Source organism: Hippopotamus amphibius, chromosome 4 (assembly GCF_030028045.1).
Source record: "Hippopotamus amphibius kiboko isolate mHipAmp2 chromosome 4, mHipAmp2.hap2, whole genome shotgun sequence".
Classification (NCBI taxonomy): domain Eukaryota; kingdom Metazoa; phylum Chordata; class Mammalia; order Artiodactyla; family Hippopotamidae; genus Hippopotamus; species Hippopotamus amphibius.
In genome coordinates, this window is record NC_080189.1 from 24,656,098 (window position 1) to 24,680,047 (window position 23,950).

The following is a 23,950-nucleotide window of genomic DNA, read 5'->3' on the forward strand; positions in this document are numbered from 1 at the left end:
GACCCAAGAAAGGACCAATGTTACACAACAGCTTGGCGCATCACCCCAGATCAGAATGCAAGGGGGGAATGTGGGGCCGCCAAGAAGACAGGCCTCCACGTGAAACCAGCGCGTGTGCCTGGGAAGGTCAGGGCCACAAGGATGGAGCCCTAGGGTTTGGGAGAACAGGCAGGCCCCCTGGACACTGGGTGCTGGAGCGGCGAGCCCCCATCACGTGCTCACCTCCTGCTTCCTCGCCCCGAGAAGCCCGCAGGCCCCTCACTGCACACACCACAGCGGGCACGCTCAGGGCTCTGCGCATGCGGGCTAGGGGTGGCCTGGGTTCCGGAGCTCTGCAGCCAGCTCCACCTGGAGGCCCCGGGGGACACCTTGTCAAGTCATACAGAGCCAGAGCTAAGCCGGAGAGACGGGCTCTCCTCACCCTGAGGCCCAGACCCCTCCTGGAGCCCCCGTCCTCCAGCTCCATTCTCCAGTGGACACACACTGCAGGGAGGTGGGCAGGGACCAGCGACCCGTGACGTTAATGCATGTTGTGCTAGCCTATCTGGAGTCGGCCTTTCCTTCTGTTACAGCAGGAAGAGGGAAATCACATTTCCCTCAGCGAGTCCCTTCTAGCTCCTTGCTGGGGCTCTGGGGGGTCCTGCCAAAGGACAGGCCCATCAACTTCCCACCTGGGCCTGGCAGGACCGAGCCTGGCCTTTGCTGCATGGAAAGTCCTGGGCACCACTTGCCGAGCTGCTAAGATTCTTGAGGGCAGCTATGTGCAGATGAGTCAAAAGAGAAGCTCTCCAGTTTCCTGCATGATGGCCACGGTGCCAGGCATGCCCACCAGGCCCCAGGAGGTGCTCACAACTCCAAAGGCCTGCCCTGCTTCCCATGACTGGCTGTGTGGCCAGGCATATGCATTAGACCTTGGGGTTCACTCAAGTGCCCGGGTATCCTCCCGGCTGGGACTGCCAAGACCCTGGGCTCTGCATTCCACCATGACCAGTAAGGGCTGCAGACAGCATGTACTATTTTATTGGGCCTCGAAAGCTTTAAATACAGAAATGCAGAGGGCTGGCGAAAGGGCAGGTGTGGACACGCTGGCGTTTGAGAATGGACGTATTAGAGAAATCGCATAATCAACAGCTGGACAGAGCTGGGGAGAAGGGCAGTCTGGGATGGAATTGGGGTGCCAGCATCACACCTTCCATTAGGACAAAGTCTTTCACGTTTCTTCCTGATCTGAGAACAACTTAAAAAAAAACCCAAAATCCCCAAATAGAGACAAAATCAGCTGGGAGAGACAGTGGATGGCAGCGCCCGTCCTCTCAGAAGACAACGGCCTGTCCCCTGAAAGCCTTGGGCTACCCCACCCCCCGCCCCCAGCCCGGATGCCGCCCTACAAGACATTCCCATACACTGAAGCAAAGCTGGACCCAATCTATGGCCCCGATTTGAGGTCTGGAGCTGAAAACCCCCTCCTGGCAGAGGAAGAGGTACTGGCGTGAGCGGTGCTGGGGGCCAGACCCCCCTTAGCGGCTGTAGCCAAACTCATCTGCGTCATCGGCTCGGAAGTCTCCATAGCGCCACAGGTTCAGCTGCAAGAAGACAGAAAACGGGCCGTGAGCGAGGCGGGACCTGCTGGAACCCACATGGCCAGGCCCCTCTCTCTGCACCCTCTGGGGCTCCTGAGGCGAAAACTCACCCTGGCGCTCTTGGCCGACTCCTGGGCATTCAGGTATTCTGTAATCTGGAGGGACAAGAGGATGGTCAGGGTGGGGGTAATTGCAACTGAGCAGCCAGGGGGACCCGGCAGAGGCCCAGGTCACGTCACTCCCCTGCTCAACGGGCCCGCAGCCCCCTCCGAGTAAAGTCCGAGTGCAGTTACTGTGTCCTCTCTGTGTCTGGCCTCTGCACTGGCTGTTCCACCAGCTTCAAACACGCAGCCCCCTCCGGGCTACCTATTCGCCCCTTCAAGTCTTTGGTTGAATATCACCTTCTTCATGAAGCCTCAAATGACCCCATTTAAAATTACGACCACTCCCTTCGCCACACTCCTGAGTCCCTTTACTTCCACTTTCTCTTTTTCCATTGCATTTATCATCTGTCTAACATTTAATTTCATGGACTTATATTTATTTTCTCCTTTGTCTCCTCGTACTTGAATATAACCTCCATGGGGCATGAATGTTGTCTCCTGTTCACTGAGATCTGTAGGCCCTCAGTGAACATTTACTGAAAGAGTAAGTGAATGAACGAACCCATCAGGGGTTTCCAGACACCCGCGACATTACGGGTAGCTTCCTGTGGGGGATACTAAGATACCCGACTTTAGAGGGAAACTTAAGGTAACCCCAAGGAGTGATCCAGGAAAGTGGGGGGAAGACTAGGGGTCAGGCCCCTCCTGTCCAGATGAGACACAGGAGTGATTCACATTGAGGTCTTGTTCCAAACGAGTTATCAACCTGCATAACCAGAGCCACGGATCCACAAACCACCCAATTCATCACGTGGGGAGAGAGGACAGGCGGAAGGGCTGGGGGGAGGGGAGGCAAGGGCACAGCGGAGAGAGAACACTGGGTTCAACCCTGCCGCTCGTGTCCCTCCACTCAGAGACCACGCGCTTCCCACCAGCCTGGCTAGTCCCTCGAGGCTGGCATGCCAAGGGGGGTGGCCGGGGGAACTGGGACGGGAACGGTGCCGAGCGGGAGGGGCCTGGTCCTCAGGACCAACCCCTGAGCAGTGCGGGTGGTGTCCAAGGGGCCAGCCCCCGAGCCGCGCGGTCCAGCCTACTGAGCAGCCACGGCTGGTGTGCTCTCCTCACTTCATGAACTGGACATTCAGGCTTCCGAAGGCCGATCTCTAGGGTCAGGTGTCTCATGAACGAGGGAGGCAGGACTCAGGCCCAGCTCTAAGCCCTGGGCCTCCCCCAGCAGGCTGGAGGGGTGTTGGGCAGAGTCCCTGGGGGCCCCTGGTGCTGCCTCCTGGACAGCTCGCTCAGGGGGTGCTGGGAGCTGGTTATGGACTCGGAGAGGAGGAAGCAAGGATGGGAGAGACAGCACGACAAGCTGTGACCCTCTCTGTGACACCCCTGGCAAAGCTTCCTAGCCTGTCACCGGGGGGTACGGGCAAAGGGAAACTTTCCGCTCCAGTTTGCAGCTGCTTTTTCAGCCAAACCAGCAGCCAATTAATTTGGGATGTAATTAGCTTTTTTTTTTTTTAAACCCCAGCAAACCCAAATCCATTATCTTTCCCCAGCAGGAGCAGCAGGATGGTGGGTTCCCTGCTCCCTCCCCGGCTTCCGGTGCAGTCCCCTCCCCGTCCCCGTCTGTGATGGTGGTGGTGGTGGGAGAGCGAGGGGCTGCCCCACCTCCGCAGTACGTACCACTTTCTGGAACTGCTTCTCCTTGCGCACCTCCACCATGACCAGTCCCTCCTTCACCAAGCCCAACCCCACGTCCCCCTTGGAGTCGGCAAACTGCAGGGTGACGTGGGGGCAGCCAGCGCTCAGATGCTCCACGTTGAGCAGGCACTGCGTGTTCTGGATGTCTCGCACCACGCTGTCCACGGCGTCTGTTCGAGCATCCTCCTGCAGCAGGGACACACCCAGGTCAGTGTGGGAGGCCAGCGCCAGCCACGAGCTGTGAGGGCCCCAGGTCCCGTTCAGGGACCTCAAGGAAGTCTGCCCAGCACATGCTGGCATCACCTCACTCCCCGCTCAGATCCCAATGAGGGAGGAAACAGGCTCCGGACACGAAAGGCCCCCCTGCCCACGGCCCCTCCCGCCTACAACACAAAGACGAACCTCCCTGCCCTGGCAGACAAGGGCCTGACTCATTTCTTGCTGCCGCCCGCAGGGCCCACGATGTCCGACTGTAGTTGGTGGACCAGTCTTCACCCAATGTGTCCCAGCCCACCAGGCCCCCCGTTTCTCAAGAGCCAGCTCAGATGCTCTAATGTCGCCTTCCCTCAACCTCGCCCCCTCTCCTGGGACGAACAGACCAGCATCATTGCTTCCGCCTCCTCCCATCAGCCAGTGGGGCCGCGGGGGAGGATTCCTGGCAGAGGGGTGACACGGTCAGATCTGTTTGGGGGCAGTTCCTTCTGGCGGCATTGTCTGAGTCTGGAAGGAGTGCCGGGAGACCGCGGCAGCCTACAGCCCAGGAGGCTAGAGACAGGACCCCAAACCAGGGCTGTGTTGGGGGCTAGGCCCTGTGAGGGCACGGGAAGGGTGGGACCTGGGATGGCTCCGGGTTTCGTGTGCACGGGTATGTGCTGGGGCCGCAGCCGTGGCCGGTGTCACGGGACAGTCCCCTTTGGGAGGAAGGAAAGTGTGGAGACTCACGTCTTGGGGCACCTGGATGAAGGCGAAGGCGTACTCTGTGGCTTGAGCTGGCAGCACGCGCGTGCTGAAGGCAGGCGGCAGGGTGCCCAGGCGGGAGGACGGCAGGATCTCTCTCTGCAGAGGACACACCCGGCCAATAGCGTCACACACTCTCAGGAGAAACCTCGCGTGGCCAGGCCCCTGGAAATTCTAACTCAGTCCCCCCCACCCGCCACACACCCTGGCCCAGGACTTGTTTCCACGTAGCCACGTGCACAGACCTGCCCAGTCAGCCAAGCCTGGGAGGCGGGGAGCCAGGCCTGGTGGTGGCACCCGCTGTACAACCAACCTGGTAACGCGACTCTGACTGCTGTCTCCACGTCCCCTGTGCTTTCCCCCTGTGACATGGGCTCCCTGACCACTCTCCCACAGGCTGGGGAGTCCCTGGCTGGGAGAGCTCTCTAGGATGAGGGTCCCGGCAGCCCCCTGCCTGCCCTGGGTTCTGGTTCAGGTGTGTGAGGCAACCCTAGCCTGGCAAGACCCCTTCCTTTGTGTATTCCCAGGTAGTAAGTGGGGAGCATGGCCCGGCTCTGGGCTTTCTGTTAGGGCCCCCCAACACTAGCCCTCAGGAGCGGCACAGCTCTGAACGACAGCGTTCTCTCCTGCTTGCTGCCGGGAGACCCCCAGGCCCAGCCCAAGGGACGTCTCTCCCAGGGGTACCAGTCCCCTCCCAGCACGCCTGGGTTTGGGGATCAGCACACAAGCACCCTGTTGAGCACGTGGACCAGGAGCCACGGGGCGTAGAGGGCCTCTAGGAACCCACTCTTCAGGGAGGCTGGGCAGAGGAGGAACCGGGGCTGTGGCTGGGGCCTGGACAGAGGACCACTCAGTGCTCACAGGCCTCTGACCACAGACTCTGGTTTTGCCCAGTCACTCAGGGGCCATGGGCCTGTTAGAGGAACACATGCTCACTGTTCTATCAGGGAAGGAAGGAGTCTAAAGCTCGGAGGGACCTTTGAGAGGGCAGATGGACTTGACCTAGGGGCCCACTGAGTTGAAGGGCGCCTGGCGGCACTTGGGGCCCCTCCCTTGCATACTCGTCCGCCTCCCGGCCCCCACACTCACGTTGCCGTAGTCAATATAGAAGACATGTACTTTGGCAGGAGACTCGACTTTTTCCACTCGGGCGCGGTACCTACAATGGCATCACGGGCAGAGCTCAAGGGACAGCCCTGAGGAGACTGGTCTCCCTGGAGCCTCAGCGATGGCAGGGCCGGGAGTACAGCATTTCCCTGCCCAGGGCTCAGAGTGAACACCCATGGGTGTCACAGAGGGCAGTTCTCGGACTCCACCAGGGCCCCAGCTTGGGGCGCTGTGGCCACTATCTGATGGAATCAGAGCAGAGCTGGGAGCAGAGGGAGGGAGAGGGGAGCACGTGGAGCAGATTAATGTGTCCTTGGGGCATATAGCAACAAGACTAATGACTAGATTGATGTCTGCTGTTTAAAGCCAGCACACTAAACAGCAGCTGTAATTAGCCAGCAGATCTGTCTGGGAGGCCGCAGCAGGGAACGCGTCCAAGTCCCTTCATCACCCTGGGAAGGCCATGGGCCCTACCCTTGGTAGATGAGCCATAAGTGACCTTCCTGCAGCCTGTGAGCACTGCTGCTTACGTCCCAGACAGCTGGGGTGGAGGGTGGCGGCCGGTCCGGGCTCACGGAGAACCAGCCTCTGCCCTCACATCACTCTTCCTGTGTGGGGCGAGGCGGGAGTCGGAGAGCTCCAGCCAGCCGGTCTCTCCCAACGGAGTAGGCCAGGAGAGAGGAGGGACATTTTTGTACGCCAGAGGCTGACTGCAGAAAAACCGCAGGTTAAAGCACAGGCTGCAAATGGGCTGTGGGCAACAGAGAGGGCCGCTCTGCAGAGCTGGCCAAGGTCAAGAACCACTGCCCAGTGGAAAGCCGGCCACTACGGCAAATGCCTGAAGTCTGGCTAGGGGCTGTGCAGGTTTGTGCCCTGGGGACAGACCTGCTATTGCGCCTGCTTTAGACTCTTTGCCTTGCTCGGGTCCAGGTGGCTTACCATTCTCCGTCTACAAATTTGGCAATGCAGAATTCCCCCCGGCGAGGGGCGTAGGAGCCCTCAACGGGAGGGTGGCTGGCGATGTCATTGCGCATGTTCTCCATCAGCTTCTCCAGCTGGGTGCCTGTGGGGAGGAAGAGGGAGTGAGACCTGGGTGCCACGTTCCCTGGAGTCTCATCTCTAGATGGGGCTGGGGAGGCAGAAGAGCCTGGGGAGTGGGCAGGATGTGGAACACCACAGGGTGCCCGTGGCACGGGCTTGTCCCCACCCACAGGGAAGTCCTCTTTAGCCCCTGGTCAAGGAGGTTGCACGCTATCTTGCTGACACTTCAGACCTTGGAGGAAGCCAGTCTTCCAGTCTTAGCTCTCCAATCTACTGGCCACGCCTAGGATGCCCTAGGTAGGTGATGTTCCCAGGCTTTGGTTTAGGAGGTGGAGAAAATGAGTGGATGCTAAGCAAGGCCGAGGCCAGCCAGCCTTCCCCATTTCTCCCAGGGCGGGCCCCGGCCTGGGCCACAGAGATGGTGGCAGACAGCAGCCACTCTCCGCAGTGTCTCCCGGGGGCAGAAGTGGAGCTGAAGGATGGGCCCCATCGACCCCGGGCAAGGAAAGGGGCTCGGAATCTGCACCGTGAGAGACGGGGAGCAATTCTGGGAGCACAGCCCAGTCTCAGTCTTTTCAGACGTGGACACTCTGACCTGATGCGCCCCGTGAGACACATGCCGAACCGAACCTCCAAATGCTGCCATGCTGGAGTTCCACCCTCCCCGGCCAGCTCACTGCCCTCCCCAGCTGGGGGGAGGGAGACCCCTCCCTGCCTTGTCTTTCCTGAACCGCTGCCCCTGGGTCATCGGTGCCTGTTGCTGGTCTGTTTTTCCCAACGCCCAAGGTCTTCTCAGGGGCGCTCCCTCCCGCGGCATCCCCTCACCCCAGCTGCTGAGCCTCGGTCCCCAGTGGCTTCTCCTTTAGGTCCCCCTGGCCCCGATTCAAGCTCTGCACCAGGCCCTTTGCGCCCCCTTCGCTCTCCGAGGTGAGGGTGGCTAGAGGCACATGCTGTAAGTGAGGGATTCGTCCCCCATCCTCAGGGCCCCAGGCCACCCTGTCACAGGGCCTAACACATGTTGGCCGTTGGTACCCTTGTCACAGTGGGCCTTAGCCATTCCCTGCCTGGTTTATGTTCCTGCCACTACATCGTGAGCTCCTTCAGGGCACAGACCATAGCTCACTCGGTTCTGCTTACTCTCACGAGACCTAGTAAAGCCCTGGCCGTGCACGCTGCTCGATAATTGCTCCGTGTTGAAGAGGGGTCTGCAGCCGCGTGCCTGTCCACACTCCCGGGCCCCTGGGCCAGCGTTCACAGGACGATTTCAGGGATTTTTCAGAAGCAGCTGCCCTTCCCCTGCCCAGCAATAAACCCTGTTCTCCTGTGCCTGCATTCCTTGCCCAGACAGTAAAATTTCAGGGACTAAGAAGTCGCCTCTATACAGAAAAGGTCCTGCTATAGTTGGTCTATTTTTATTATTATTATTATTTTGCTCCAAGGCAACAGTCCTGAGCACAGGCAAAGCGCTCTGGGAAGTCCTTACACAGAGCCTGGTTGGTCACTTACAGCCAATGGTAAGGCGTGCATCATTTCACCAGATCTTTCCTGAAGGCAGGCTTTAATTAAGAGAAAGGAAACAGGGCCAGAGGATGTCCCTGCCTCCAAGAGGGGTCAAGGTTTCAGGAGAGGAAGGCTGTGTGTGCTAAGGTTCGTTTTCACTGATGTGATGGAGGATGGGATTTTCTCTGGAGCCCACAACTATCCAGGTGGCGGGCCGCACAGTACCTCGCTCGCTCCTCCAATCTTCCAACAATACTTGGTTTCCCCCAAGTTCTCTTTCTTTCCTAAATATCTGCCTTGGCTACCGCTCAGTGGAGCGTCCTTGTTTCCGAGAGCTATCAGAGACAGCCAGGAGGGTACACAGCTGGCACAAGAAGCCTCTAGGATCAGAGACCACGTGCGCAAAGGCCTCGAACCCCCAACCGCTGTTCCCTGGAGATTCCAGGGTCTGCTCTTACTCAAGGCAGGTCCTACCCAGCAGGACTCAGAGGCCAGGTGCAGCCTGCCTGGGAGCCAGGGTACCCTGGGCAGGGTCTTCTTTGAGTTCTCTTTCCCCAAGCTCCCCGAGGGTCATTCCCGCTGGCTCCTGTGCTCAGGAATAGCTCTCATTCCTACCTGGGCCACCATCCAGACCTCGGGGCCTCCTCTTGGCTTCATTCCCAAGGCAATGGCTGGGCACGCCCCATCACCAGGATTGCAGCTGACCACAAGAGAACCTAATCCTGCAGGCTTATCAGCTGCATCTCTGCCCCTCCCTGGCTTTGCTCCCCTTGCAAGTACAGCCAGCCCAGGGATCAAACAGGCAATTTTTTCCTGGTGAAATGACATGGCCACAAAAGCAGCTGCCTGGGAAATATCATTAGAGGGGAAGTGGCTGAGATGAGGCTGTTGGCAATCTGGAGTGGGCCTGGGGGTGGGGGGCAGAGCCGCACCCTGCCACCCACAGGGCTGCCTCGAGTGCCACGGACATCTTCAGCCCCCTCCGCCCTGCAAGGATCTGGCTCTGTGGACCGAGAGGTGGCTCTAAGAGCTTCTCCCTCAGACCTCAACTGAAATGTTTCCCTGCGCAGGGTGGCAATGAGAGAAGGGAGGTCAGGATGGAGAGAGTAAAGGGAATGAAGGTAGGACGCCGGGCCAGAGGGGCCGCAGGGCAGCTGCCGTGACGGCCGTCTCCACGGCCGTCTCTCCTCCAGAAGCCTGAGGTCTCTGGTGAGGGGACCCTGGCCACTGTGCACAGCACTTGAGGGCAGGAGGAAGGAGGAGGCTGGAGAGAGAGGGTCCTTCAGAAAGACTTCCTGGGGATGACTTCCCCTAGAGTGCTGCCTGTTTCCATGGCAACTGGCTACCACTCAGGGCTATGGTAACCTCTGGAGAAGGAGGAACCCCAGCAGAGACAAATCCGGGCTCCCCTCCTCCCCTCCCAAGGAAGCTGAGGGGGAGAGGTGCTGAGCGGAGTCGGCTTGTGCTTCCTGACCACACGGAGACAATCTGTCCGCTGCTTCCTGATAGACTCTGAGGCCACACACCCTCCTGCCCAGCCCCGCCAGGGGTGTCTGGGAGCAAAACAATTACCTAAGAGTCTCAGAGCACCACCCGGACAAAGCGGGTTACCTCACCAGTCCTCAGAGGACCTGCTCAGCCTCGCCCGCGCCGGGGCTCTCTCGGAGCTGATAAAACGACCTCGGGCCCAGAGAGCGGCCCAGGGGCCTGGGAGGTGGGTGGCACAAGCTATTCGGGGAGGCCCCTGCAAGCCCTGGGCTGCGTCCCTCCCTCCCACTGAACAGAGGGGCCCTGAGGTGGGCCGGGCCTGCGTGCTCACCCGTCTCCACATCCTGCACGTAGAAGTGCAGGTCATCGGTGATCTCGGTCACGAACACCGGCTTGTAGCTGGCCGAGCGCTCCTTCTCCTCCAGCACGGGCGTCACCTCCTCCACGGGCTGCTCCTCATAGTGGGCCCAGACCTGCATGTGTGGTCAGCACAGGGGAGGACGGGATTAGGCAGTGAAGTCAGAAAGGAGGCCAGGAAAGGGGCTCTGGGCAGGGGGATTCACAGCCCCGGGTGAGTGAGTGTGGGGGTGACGTCACCACAGGATGGGCCCCTGGGACTCTCCCACCTCCGGGGGTGCGGGGTAGACGGGGGTAGGAGAGCACTTCCGACCCAGCGGTTCTCTGGAAGGTACCAGGAGCAACTGGGGAGCTTACTGAAAGTGTCTGGGTCCCACCCCAGCCCGCCAAGTCAGGATGTACTCTAAGGGTCCCAGGGAAAGTGAATCCAAACCAAACGCTCCCCAGCGATTCCCATGCATACTGGCGTGTTAGACCCCCGACGCTGGAGTGGTGCTGGGTCCTCCTCTCCCTCCCTCCCTCGTATCACTCTGAACTCTCCAGGCCCTCCCACGGTCACAGGCCCCCAGCGGCCCTCCAAGTGTCAGCCCGCGGAGGGGAGAGCTGCCACTGTGCGAAGATGCCTCTGTCCCCCTCACCTCAAGCAGGCTGCTCTGACCCCAGCTCAGAAGCCGGGCCGCTCCCCTCCACCCTTCCCCCTCCTGTCCTCCCCCAGCCCTGCACTGTCAGGGCTGCAACGGCTCAGAAGCTGATTTGGGGTGACAGCGCGTCAAGTCCAATCCCGTGGCCAGGAGATTATCCCAGTAGTGAGGCCTGTCGGAGCAGGGCAGGGAGGTGGCTTTCCAGCTGAGTGGCGGAAAGGGGGTGGGGGAGTCCAGGAGACAGGACCACACACGGGGTCCAACAGACATACACACAGGAATGAGGTGGGGGTGGTGAGAGAAGCATTAGCCCAAACCTTATACGCTTACTAGCTGTCACACTAAATGTTATCCAAGTACTCACTCATTGAATCCTCACAACGGTTTGAAAAAGTATAAACATTACCCGTTTTTACAAATGAAGAAACTGAGGCACACAGGCTTGCTTGATGCAGCAGAACCAGAACCTGAGCACAAGTGGCCTGGCCCTAGAGCTCTTCAAGGGGAATTTTGGCAGGGACTGGGCCTCTGGATACAAAAGGCAGCACTGAGCAGTGGGAAAAAGTCATAGATGGGGAGATGTGAACTGTGGTCCTTTCATTTTCCCCTCTAATTTGCTGTGTGGCTTTAGTCAAGTCACATGCCTTCTCTGAGTCTCCTTTTCTTCACTCGCAAGAGGTAGTAGTTTGACTACATGATCACTCAGGTGACACGCAGACTCCGTGGCGGGGGGAGTGTGTGCAGCTGAAGGGCAGGAAGGCTGGAATTACTGAACCACTTTGGGCCACACCCACAGAGGCCATGCTCCTGCCTTTAATGTGCCACCAGTGTGTGTCCTTCCACTAGGAGAGGCAAGGGCCCTGGAGTGAGCAACAGGGACTTTCTGTGCCTGGAGGAGGCTGCCAGGAGGTGGCAGAGAGGGATGGGAGAGACATCACCTGGACCTAAACTTCTACCCGCCCCACCAGTGGCCCTCCTGACCCTGCCGTCTGTTCTCTGCTCCCTTTTCCCACCACCACCACCCTCCAACCTGTCTGCACTCGGTGCCCTTACCCCCTTCTGCGCCCTCCTTTACCAGCACACAGTGGGTTGGAGACAGGGCCCCTGCACTGGCTCCTGAGTGGGCCCCCACTCTGACCCCACCCGGCTTCCCTCAGCTGTAGGGGAGGGAGGCTCCTCTGCGATGTGGATGGACTGGGAACAGACTGACAGGGTGACAGCAGAAACTGCTAAGGACACCTCAAGTAAAGGTGCCTCGGGCGACAGCATCAGGTTTCCTCCTTGGAGACAGGAGGTGCATCTTCCCTGGCTGGTGCGGGTGGGCAGTGGACCGAGGTCACGGATGATGCAAACAAAGCCTCCGGTTGGCCCTCGGGCCCCTTTCCTACAAGGAGGCAGCGACGGCCCAGTCCTATCAAGGTCCCACAGCTCACAGGGCAGTAGGAGAGGAGCAGAGGGGTATACACTGCTGCCTCCTGCGGTGAGAAGACACCGGAAGCATGAGGTTGCCAAAGGGCAGAAGAGGGAGAGCTGCTCCTCAAATGGAGGAGCTCCGTTTCTAAGAGAGGGTGGGCTTGGCCCTTCAGCCACAGAGCCGTGCGGGGTGGGGTCCCTCCCCAAGCTGGTCAGCAAGGCCCGGCCAGGTGGCTTCTTGGTGGGAAGGAGCCAGTCAACCGGATGCGCTTGGCTGCCCTCGTCCCCACCCTTAGAACAAGGGCATGCTTTGCCCACACGGACGTGTTGCCCCTCTGCAGAACCTGGGCAGGGAGGGGACAGACACATTAGCAAGACAGCCTCTGTGACCCCTCCACGGACCTGGCTACAGATCCAAGTGGGCCGTGGGCAAAGGAAGCCCCTCCCTCCTCTGCTCCCTGCTGCTCTGTCAGGCCATTTCCTGCCCTGCTCAGACCCCTGCTTCGTTCTGGGGCCAGGTCAGGAGCAGAGGCTGTCTCTCCTCCTGTCCTCACTCTGCCCCCAGCCCTTCCTCTTCCTTGTGCTTCCTCTCCGGGGAGCCCCAGGTCCTCCTCCTGGCAGGCGATGGGCAATGTGGACCGCGGCTCCACTGGCTGGAGCCCTTCCTTTCTAAATCCTATTTAATGTCGCTGCTCAGGAGGCTCTGGAGGTGGGACTGGCATGGGGCCAGGGTGGTGGAGGCCTTCAAGCCCGCAGCAGGGAAGCCAAGCTCAATAAAAGCCAATCAATGGGCAATCCAGCCCTGTCAAGGGCCCTGCTGGGCCACGAGTGCGGAGGGGGATGGGGGAACAGTCCAGACAGTGGCCACCTGCGGCCCCCTCTTTGGTCCTCAGACCTGCCCAGGCTCCCTAAAGGAGGGGGGGGAGCCCTGCACCAGTCTCCTACAGGGGAAGGGGCGGGCCTGACCAGCCTCTTCACAAGGAGAGGCGTCTGCAAGGCACAGGGAGGAATTAGGCCTGGTGGGGAGGCAGCTAAATTCTCAGAGCTGGGAATACGGCATTGTTGGGTTTCCCCAGACAGACACGCTCACAAACGCACACGCACATAATCACACCCACCTAAGACTTCTGCAGGCTCCTGGCCTCACAGAATCTCTCATATTACTTTCCTCAGTCAGCTCGTAGGTACCACAATGATCTTTTAACCCCAGATGTGCCTGTCTCTCGACAGCTAAGGCAGCTCTCATGGGGTCACCAGTGTGGTTGGGGATCCTCAGATACGCAGTTTACTGTCCTCCAGTGGACCTCCAAATTCTCTGAGTCCAGCTGATTCCAAGGGCTGCTACAAGGCTCTGCCCAGGCTACTCCTGGGAACTAGCCCCACCAGGAGGAGGCAAGTCACGCTAGGTTTCCCCAGGATCCTTGAAGAGGATGAGATGTGCAGGAGAGGGACCCAGAAGGCAGGCAGGCCCTCGCACTGAGAGTGGTGCACTGCACTGTAATTGGGCTGGAATAAAACCACGCAGCCTGTGTAAGTAATTAATCACTGGTAATTACTCCTCAGCACCATCATGTAGCACCAGTGAAATGATGACTTGGGTTCTTTCAGACAAATCCACTGTGTAGTAAACAGTGATGCCCAGTTCAGCACCTAAGCAAAGGACCACCCTTCTGTCTTCGGCCAGATTCCCTTCTCTGTCCTCTCCTTGGTCCCTCTGGGATCTCCACTCTCAGAGAGCAGAAGATCATTTGGATCTGAAGAGAGAGCTCCTCGGCTCAGGTGCTGAGTAGCCAGGGAGCAGGGCCAGGGGGCAAAGATGCTTTCAGACTCTGGGGCTTAGAGGCTGGTGCCTGCTGCTGACTCGTTCAGCCTTTGCACATGAGGCCCCAGCACCACATCTCCTCTATTTCCCTGCAGCAAGCAGAGGACACGGGGGTGGCAGTCTTAAGTTCAGCTGTCACAAACAGGAAATCCAAGAGGAAGCTCCTCTGCTGTAGGAGCCAAGGCTGTCACTCTAGGAAGACAGGGTTTAATGTGAGCAGAACTGCGACAAGGAAGGGTGGAAATCTCCTCGGAGGCCCCATGGTGGCCTGCTCACTCCTCCAAGGCACAGACAGTCCCTTTCACCTGTCTTGGCTGTTGGGGCCACCTCTCAGTCCTTCCACCTCCAGTAGGGTTGGTCACCTGCCCTGATCCCTAGGGGATGGGAATAAGGCGTACACAGAGATCCAGGAAGGTGTCCTGGGCCTGGCCCCAGGGGAAGTGATGTACCCTCTCTTAGAGGAAAGGTGGGAAGAGGCGGAGTAAGAAGGAAGACGAGGAGCCTTCTGGGCCCCAATGCCCCCTACTCCTTTTGGCAGGTGTCTGGGCCTTGGCTCTGAGAGGCGAGCTGTAAGCCAGATGGCTGCCCCATGGGGAAGGAAATGTTTATTCCTGGAGCAAATTTATGGCCCAGCACGGCTGTCCCATGAAATCCTCCTCAAGCTCTCTGAGAAGCCCTGACAAATTGGTGGCCGGCTGATTTATCCCCATTATCGGGGCTGGGCTGTAAGTCAGTGGCGACAGGCTGGGGAGGGGGGGCGGGGGAGAGGGGGTGCGAGCCGGGCTCCGTCACCAAACCATTGGGTTCCTTAATCGCCCATTTGTTTCCAAAAGCCGCTTTCCGACCCACCCCCCTTGTCTCTTCAGTGCAGTGTCTGCAGAGACTGATGGGCTGTAAATCTGCTGCCCTAACAGCTTTATGCATCTCCTGGGGCAGCTTTCAAAATGGGCTTCCCAGCAGGGAAATGTGAGGGAAATTCAGACGGGGGCTGCAGGCCCCCTGGCCCCTCTGAGAGCACTGGAGGGTCAGGGCAGGGGAAGCAAGGTCTTTTGGTCTCCTGCAGCCCAGAGGCCTCAAGGTCACCTTCCAGGCAGCTTCCTGGTCCAGGTCCACCGGAGCCGGCCCAACAGGGGTGCTCAGAGTGGGTCTGGGGCCCATCTCAGCACAGGGTTCCTGACGTGGGGCCTGAGACCAACACCACCTGGGGTCACGCAGCTGAGGGGTGACAGAACTGCTTCTGTCTGTTGTATGGAGGCAGCGGTGCTGGTGCGTGGGGGGGGAGGGGAGGGGAGGGTGAACAAGGGCAGCTTCCCCCCCCACCGTCCAGGCCCAATTCCACAGCCTACCTTCTCTTTCTTCTGCTTGGCGGCCTCCTCGGCAGACAGCAGGGATTTGTAGTAGGAGCTGCGCTCGGCGGTGAAGTGGACCTTGGAGAGCGCGTGCTCCACCAGCAAGACGGACAGGTTGGCGCCCTCGATGTGCAGCCAGCCGATGAAGTTGCCGGCCTTGTCCATGCTCTCCACCTCCACCTCCACCTGCGGAGCAGAGACAGGGGGTGTCAGCCTGCAGCAGGGGCCCGCGGTGGGCCGGTGACGGGTGCAGCTGGATGAGTCAAGCAGAGCAGGAGCTTGTGGAGAATCCTTCACCTCGGTGCTGTGAGTTGGTCTCCACTTTTCAGCCTCTTGCACCCAAGAATCACTGCTGATCGATACGGCACCGACAAAGCAACTTAAAAAAACTCTCGTCTCAAATCCCCTCCTCTTGGCAGAGAGCTACTAGGGTAAACTTGACTCTGTAGCTTACGTGAGCTGGTGTGTGTGTGTGTGCACAGCTAGAAGTCAGGGGTGAGACAGGCAGTAGCCGCAGCTCTGGGAACATCCCACTCTTCTTCAGGACTCACTGAGCCCCAGCTCTGCCAGGAAGACAGACCCCGGGGGAGCAAGGCCACCCCCGAGGAGAGGGGAACTTGTGTTCTTCCTGGAAGAGCTGAATGAAGTAATGCTTCATGAAGGCAATGAAAGCGGTGGGGTGAAAGCCAGGTGAGGAGAGGAAGGGCGGGGACAGGTGGGCAGAGAGATGTGGGCAGGAAGTATGCCAACACATGGGGCAGTTAGGGGGCAATTCCAGCAGGAGGTTACCCCTAAAAAGGCGTAACTGGAAGGGTGTGCCCTCCGCCAGCAGCCCAGACCTTGGGGCCGAGTGCCGTGGCCGATCCCCAGACCCCACGGGCTCCCGGGCCCCCCTCCCCTGAGCACCTCCCCGAGACCCAGGACTCCAGACCCGGCATGGACTTCCCTGCCACCTCATGAGTGCAATGGCCCAGGAGGAATTCCTTTGATTCTCTCCCAACCTCTTTCTTCCCCTGCTAAAGGGGCCCTAAAAGCCTCTGCTGCCAAACGTAAAAACTTGTATTAATTTAAACGGCTTCAAGCTCGATTAAGCAACAGAATGAATGTCTAAATACCTGGGAATTCTCTGCAGCCTGGGCCGGAGCCAGTAGCGGCCAAGGGCAGAGGGCTAGGTTCGAGGGGGGAAGGGGGGAGGAGAGCAGCCCACCCAGCTGGCTCAGCAGGCACAGCAGGGACACTGTAAGCAGGCAGGTGGTTAGGGCAGTGGAGGGAAGGGGGGGGGGGGGCGAGGAGCGGGACCAAGGAGGTGGAACCCAGGCTTCTTCCTATCACTGATCACCCTCTTCCTACTTGCGCCCCCTCCCCCCATCACCCCTTCAGGGGGAATGCAAGCTCAACGCCTGAAGTAGGGGTGTGGTACAGAAGGGGACGTAAAAAGTTAGAGCTGGGAAAAAAGATATCCTTCCCATCCAGCTCGACTGTGCTGGCGGGAAACGGAGGCACAGAGAAGAGAAGTGGGGCTAGTAAGCGGCAGAGCTGAGAGCAGAAGCCAGGCTGCCCCGCTGCTTTCTTTCTCCACTGCCTCCTTGTCCTGGGAGCAGAAAGAGCTGCCCCTCCCCTCCCCTCTCCCCACAGCCCTCTGTCTCAAGAGCAGTCCCTTCTTCCTCCAGGCATGCCTCTGACTCCTCTCTCTCGCTCTCCACTGGCTTAAGGCTGGCTCCCTCCACCATCTAGGACCCTGGGACCTTGCACCTCCCTGGCAGAGCCAGGGTGGCAGTGTTGGGCTCTGCTCAGCTGGGTCTACCCAGCACCTGTGCCACACTGCTGAGGGCTGGAGGCAGGGAAAACCAGCATCCTGCACCTGCAGATGGCAAACATATTTCCCCTTTCTCTAATTCTGGCAATTAATTTACTGGAGGACCTGCATTTGTGGGAAAGGACAGGTGGGCAACATGGTACTCGATAAAAAGCAGGTGTCCCAAGAGCTCACGAGCCTAAATTCACTGACGTGAGTGACGACTCCCTGAAGAACCTTCGCCACCCTGCAAGTGCCCTGGGTGCCGGAGCACTGGGTGCCCCTATGGTGGGAGGGCTGAGGATGGAGGAGGAGGCTGCCAGGCTTGCAGTGGTCAGACGAGAACAGGGATGGGCAAATGCTACACGAGAAGACCATCTCTTCTTCTTCTTCTTCATATGCTGAGCTTTACCAGACGTGCTAGGGCCAAGCAGCAGCACGTCCCAGGGGAATTCTGGGACGCGCAGAGGGCTGCCTGCCTTGTGTTTGGGGGCTCATGAGCTAATAGGTAGAGTATGGGAGGGCCGATGCTGGCTCCCACCACCAAACCACTGGGCTCCTTTGCATCTGGGGCTCACGAGACACCTCCCCATGCCCAACTGAACGCAAATGAAACTGGTACAGTTCCTGGGCCGACACTGAGCCCAGGCCCACGCCAGCGTCCCATTCCCAACCTCCTGTCTTCCACTGTGTTCGTTGCCAGGTGTCCTTTTCCTAAAAGTGAGGATGGCTGCCCTGCTGGAGCACAAGGCCACCCTCCAGCCCCGAGGGCTTGTGGCGGCCAGTGTGCCTATGACAAGGAGCTCGATGGCTTCTCTTGGCACCAGATTCCTGGGATGGAGGCAAGAACCTCTGAGAGATGAGTTGCAGAGGCAACTGGACAGATACAATCCATCCTTCCTATAAGGTGCACATGCTCAGACCCCACTCTACACAGCCAGTGCCAAATTCACACCTCACCCTGAGGCCACAGACCTATGAGGGCCTCTCAAAGCTCCCACTAGAGGGAGACCCCAGACTAGCACCATACCTGGGGCCAGCCTTGCTGGGGAGCAGCCAGGCTCTGCTGCCAGGTGCGCCCTGGCTTCACACTCACCCAGCCTCTCCCTGTCTGCGATCCATATGCTAACTCGGGCTTGACAAGCCCCTGGGCCCAGCCAGCCGCAGAGGAAAGAAATCTTTGGGCTTGGGCACCATGCTGCTGTCCAATCCATCTCGGGCTGTAGAGGGAGAGAAGCTGTCGCCTGTGGGTCTCTCCTTCCCCTTTTATTACAGCTATCGCCACCACAGTCATTTCTCAATCAAACAGCGGGGCCCAGTGGAGGGATAGGGCAGGGCCGGTGCTCCCACTGCCCCCGAGACTCAGCTTCTGGCGGTCTGGCCACGCCTCGTGCTGCGTCTATCCTGGACTCGCCCCAGCCTGGATGGGTACAGGGGTTCAGTTTGAAGATCAAAGTCTTGACTCTTTAGCTCTTGGAAAGTTGCACAGGGAGCAAGCAGGGGGTTTAGGTGGGTGCTCGCAGGTTATATGCGTTCATCCTTCATCATGTCTCTCTTTCATACTGACTGCTAGGCATTTGTGACTTGACTGTAACATCATGTGGATCCGTATCTGTAAAAGCTCTGTTTCTCTGTTCCACTTTAAGACTCAACCTTGGGGCTTCCTACATGGTGCAGTGGTTAAGAATCTGCCTGCCAATGCAGGGGACACGGGTTCGAGCCCTGCTCCTGGAAGATCCCACATGCCGCGGAGTAACTAAGCTGGTGCGCCACAACTATTGAGCCTGCACTTTAGAGCCCATGAGCCACAACTATTGAGTCCATGTGCTGCAACTACTGAAGCACACGCACCTAGAGCCTGTGCTCCACAATAAGAGAAGCCACGTCAATGAGGAGCCCATGCGCCACAACCAAGAGTAGCCCCCACTCACCGCAACTAAAGAAAGCCCGAGCACAGCAAAAAAAAAGACCCAACATGGCCAATAAAATAGATAAATAAATAAATTTATAAAAAAACCCTCAACCTTAAGACTCAAATTTCTGATATCTTCTCCTAATTAAAAAAAATACATATACACACTCACAGTTATTTGTGGTACTTATCTCTATAAAGTCATCATGAACAAGGAAGTAGGGAGTCCTGAACCACTGCCCCCCAGGGGAAACACAGGGTTAGGTTCTTACAAGACCCCAGTCACATTCTTATCAACATATCAATACACAGCCTTCTTCTATGAGTGCGTCTGTTTAAAGACACCATATTTAATACATATTGATGATTCATTAACACGGAACTCACAGCCAACAGCACTGTAGCTCACGCCCGAATAAAGCTTATCTAACACATGGATTTTTTCCTTAAGGCGCATCATAGCCTGCCCGCACTCTGGGACACCAGACAGCACTTCAGCGCTGTGCTTGGAGGCCATTTTTAACTACAACAAAAAGTGCAAAACACTGGAAAACTGTGGCACTAAGTAGACCACGAGGAGGACGCTTGTTAGCAGGATGAGAGCGGAAACAAGAAGGCAGAGCAAGCGCCTGCGTAGCCTCAGCTGGGGATGTGCTCACCAGGAGACTCACATTTTTTGCTGCTCTGTGCACATCCACAAATGATCCAAAAAGTACCAGGAGTACCGACTGAGGTTACAAACAAATTTTAGCAATTTGGTGAATTTGCAAATATGGACTCGCACATAACGAGGACGGACTATGCAGATAGATAGCAATTTCCTACAAGTTGCCTCAAACCTCAGACCGGAGTTAGGGGAGGATCCTTCTTGTCAAACATACAAGAAACCTCTTCTGCTTTCTTTCTGGCTACCGCAAGCATTACTGAGATACTATTCGTGGAGTGTGGTGGGAAGTGCGGAGCGCTATACAACATGGCTACCTGCCTCTCGGGCATCTTGGAGTGTTTCAGGAAGAGATCTGGGCTCACTGTCTTCCTTGGGAGGCCTCCTACAACAGCACGTGACATCAGGGAGGTCGGGCCTCGGGTGACGACCGTGGGCTGCCAGAGAACTTCATAAGCGTGTGGGCATTTGGCGTGTACACAGGTGGACCGACACTGGCCTTGAGGGGACCATGGGGTATGTGTACACGTGGACACAAGCAGTGTCAGCAAGGGACCGATGACGGCTCTTCTCATGCCCCTCCTCAACGTTCGTGCTGAAGCCACATGCTGAGACCTACGAACACGCAGAGCTGGGGGGAGGAGACTGCCTCCGGACAGGCTATGAGAGGGGTGGGTGGTGCCACGTGGAGAAGGTAGCTTAGTCATAACTCTGGTTAAGACAGAAGTTAAGAGGGGCTTCCTAGGTGGCGCAGTGGGTAAGAATCTGCCTGCCAATGCAGGGGACACGGGTTCGATCCCTGCCCCAGGAAGATCCCACATGCCGCAGAGCAACTAAGACCGTGCGCCACAACTACTGAGCCTGAGCTCTAGAGCCCGTGAGCCACAACTGTGGAGCCCATGTGACGCAACTACTGAAGCCCATGTGCCTAGAGCCCGTGCTCTGCAACAAGAGAGGCCACTGCAATGAGAAGCCCGTGCACCACAAAGAGTAGCCCTGCTTGCTGCAACCAGAGAAAGCCTGTGTGCAGCAACGAAGACCCAACACAGCCAATTAAATAAATAAATAAATTGAAAAAAAAAAAAAAAAAAAAAAAAAGACAGAAGCAAGAACCTAGATGTATAAAGGTCAGACCTGATCCTCAGGTGCTAAAGGACACTGAGGTACTGCCTCAGTGGGCACCCCTGCTGGTCTGGTCACCTGCCAGCATCTCTTGTCCTGTGCTCTTGATGTCGGCAGAGCGGGTGGGGATTTTGTGGTTCTGAACTAGGCCCCATGAGCTGTGCTCTTTCAGCTTCAACAGCACCCTCCTGTGAAGGCTTCCCTAAACCTCGGCCTGCAGTGACTTGAACACCTGGCCTGAACACCTATGGGCTTACTCTCCCTTTGACACTTGGGGGCCAGTGTACAGCACAGAGGTGAAGAGCACGAACTCTGGAGCCAGACAAATCCACCCACCACCTGCACGACCTCCGGCGGGTCAATTACCTTGGAACTGCAGTAGCACCTACCTCAAGGATTTGTTCTGACAATTAAATGAGCTGGTACAAGTATGCTAAACACTTAGAAGCTTGCTGGACATACAAATGCTTTTCCATCATCATCAATTATTTATTTCCAGGGAAGGGCAGTTATTTGATTTCAAAATGTCTTTATTCTCCACCTAGACTGAAAGCTCCAGGGGGAGGGAAACCTGTTCTCTGAATCTGCCCCGGAGCTGGGTACACTGACTAGGCCATGAGGTGATAGAAAGAGCATGGACCTTGCCATCAGACAGACCTGGGTTCAAATCCTAACTCCAGCTATGAATTTTTGGTGATGTAAAACCGCTCCCTCTTCCTTCAACTAGGGCCAGCTGACAGCAGCCAGGCTAGTTACAACTGGCAGCAGCCTGTGTGGTTGAGCTCAATTCCCTTGGTTCCTACACCAGAGTAGGAGGTGAGGGAAGTAGGGCTGATGGGAAGAGCTAACGAGTGACTGTCCCCAAACCCAGCTGAACTAACAGATGCCTTTCTCCTCAGCGGAGGGGGGATCTTTCTGCACCACAGGGCCAATCGGGGGTGTGGCCCAGCCAGCCACGCTCAGAGGGAGAGCAGCTAGACCCACTGGACCTGGGCTGTCCGTGGGCCGGGGTGGCCAGCAGTGCCTGCTGTCTCACAGCACGTCCTCCTGCTCCCAAGCACATTAATGTGCCACTAATGAAATTGTTCTGCCTTATTTACCAAATTAATACAAACGGCACAGGCTGTTAATTTGCGCATCTCCTAATGACTGAGGACGCACTCCCGGCCCAGCGTCCCAGGCAGCACATACACCGCGGTGCCCACCCTAGTGGGCTGTGGTCTCACCCTTCCCAGCTGCAGGTGGGTGGGGAAGGGCAGAAGGGGAGGAGGAAAGAGGAGACCTGGAGCACTTCCCGCCCTCCACGGCTGGGAGCCACCCAGGGAGGGAAGGTGGCGGCAGCCGTTAATGTTATGTTTGCCATAGCCCTCTTCTCAGGGGCTGGAGTGTCCTGGCCCCCAGAAATATATTCTCAATCCCTGCCACGCCCCACGGTTCCCCTTCCTTCTCTTGTCTGGATTCTGTCCATCAAACAGGCGGTGGGGGCTGAACCATTCCCCACTCCAGGCAGGGAGGCACAGCCTTCCCCAGGGTGCGAGGCCGGGCCCGCCAGGTGAGGGGGCGTGCAGGGAGGCAGAGACACGAAAGGCAGGCCGGGGCTTATGTTCTTACACAGATGACGACTCTTAGTTGCCTTGGCCCTCCCCAGCCAGTCAGCCTCCTGAAAGAGTACGTGTGCGCTTGGGGGAGATGATCCAAAGAGCTCAGCCGTAAGGCCACAGAGGTAACTTCAACCACCTTGGGGGTTCATTCAGCTGTTCCACCTCTCCCACTCCAGCAGCCAGTTGGATGTCCAGTGGTGCTAAGTCTGGGGCAAAGCTGGAAACACGCAGGTCCCCTCCTGTAGTCTTCCTTGTGGTAGGGTTTGGGGGGTGGGGTGGGGTGGGGTGGGGAGGATGGGGTGTGAGCTGGAGGCCGCCTCCACGGAAAGGCCAACCTAAATAAGGCAGCCAGTGGCACTGAGGGCAAAGGAGGACGCACAGCTGGGGGTGGCACGCTCCACCCGGTGACTCAGGGCAGCCGAGGGAGGCATGGCACAGAGGGGATTTTGGGCAGTGCGGGAGGGTGGAGAGTCTCCCCTCCCACATAACCCACCTTCCCCTTCTTATGTGTTGGGAGGATGTAAAAGAGGTACACTCTCCCCCGAGAGAGCCTCTTGCGCTCCCTCTTGCGCAGTGCCTGAGGCAGCACAGGAAATTACTGAGCCTCAGTCCCCGAGGCTAGGAGGCTATGGAACGCATGGAAAACAGCTACGGGGGATGTTCCCTCCCCCAAGGGAGGTGGCTGCCTCGGGCAGGGCAAGGGTGATGCCAGGTAGGCAAGAGCAGCAGCTCAGGACACCCCTGCCCTGGGGCATCTGGAAAGGAAGACGACCTGCACAAGGGCTTGCGGGGGGAGGGGTTTGCTGGCTGCATGTTCCTCCAGAAGGCAGAGCTAGAGTGCTCAGGGATACCTCTGGGGAGGTGACATCGGGGCCCCGATGTCAGGCAGAAGCAGCCATCCTTTCCAGGTCCTAGCCCTGCTTTCAATCACCCCAGAACCATCAGCAACAAGCCCGGAACTGGGAATAAGATAGGAATGAGGCTTGGATGGGGAGAAGGCACTGAGGAGTAAAGCAAAAACCTTGGAATTAAACAGCGATCCATAGACCAGCTCTGCCTCTTCTGGGCTGGGGTGTCACGTCTCCCTCCAGGCTCAGTTTCTCCACATGTTAGTGAGAGCTGAACCAGGTTTTAAAGGTTTTCTCTGCTCAGAATGTCCTAAGGTATGAGTTGGGGTTTGGGGTGGTGGCGCTGGTGGTGCACCCGTATGACTGGAAGTCAATGAGAGAGAAGACAGACAAGGGGTTTACGTGGGAAAGAAGGGCAAGCCCTGTAGGAGAGCCCGCAGAGAGGGGAAGGTGGGAAGTGGAGAGAGGAAGAAAGGCACGCTAGCTCTTCCCAACCCACGCACCCCATCCAGAGCTTTCCAGTGCAAGTGGAGTGCCACTGAGCCTCCTTTTCCTGCTACGCAGAGGGAGCCACGCTGCCAGACAGCCGGGCCTTCCACCATCAATGATGCTGCATGAAGGCTGTGATGTGCTGCCACAGCCGGAGCCATGAACTTGAAGAGCACCTCACCTTCACATAGGAGCAGCTTAACACAGCCAACTCATCCCCTCCACTCTCGGCCACGTGCAGACACACCAACGTCTTTCAGAGACGATAAGCATTAACACAATGCGATTAATAATGCAACGCTCCCGGGGCTGCAGAGGCAGTGCCTATGAGATGCCTCCTGGGTCTCACTACTGGCAGCACCGGTGGGGAGTGGGCAGGCGAGGGGCAGGCAGCAGCACCAAGCTTCCGTGCACCCCTGGAGTAGCAGGGCCCCAGTCCCCAGCAGCGCCGTCGCT

At 58.0% G+C, this 23,950-nt stretch overlaps 1 protein-coding gene across 1 annotated transcript in view; it reads right to left on the bottom strand.

Moving 5' to 3' along the window:
- Positions 1-998: 998 nt before the first annotated feature.
- Positions 999-23,950, bottom strand: part of SND1 (staphylococcal nuclease and tudor domain containing 1) — a 392,617-nt gene continuing 369,665 nt past the window's right edge. The window contains exons 17-24 of the mRNA XM_057731861.1: positions 15,061-15,249; positions 9,813-9,954; positions 6,392-6,515; positions 5,435-5,504; positions 4,331-4,444; positions 3,371-3,574; positions 1,691-1,735; positions 999-1,583 (exon numbers count right to left, since the gene is read on the bottom strand). Coding sequence (XP_057587844.1) covers positions 1,518-1,583; positions 1,691-1,735; positions 3,371-3,574; positions 4,331-4,444; positions 5,435-5,504; positions 6,392-6,515; positions 9,813-9,954; positions 15,061-15,249 — 954 coding nt within the window. The 3' untranslated portion in view covers positions 999-1,517. The remainder of the gene's footprint in view (positions 1,584-1,690; positions 1,736-3,370; positions 3,575-4,330; positions 4,445-5,434; positions 5,505-6,391; positions 6,516-9,812; positions 9,955-15,060; positions 15,250-23,950) is intronic.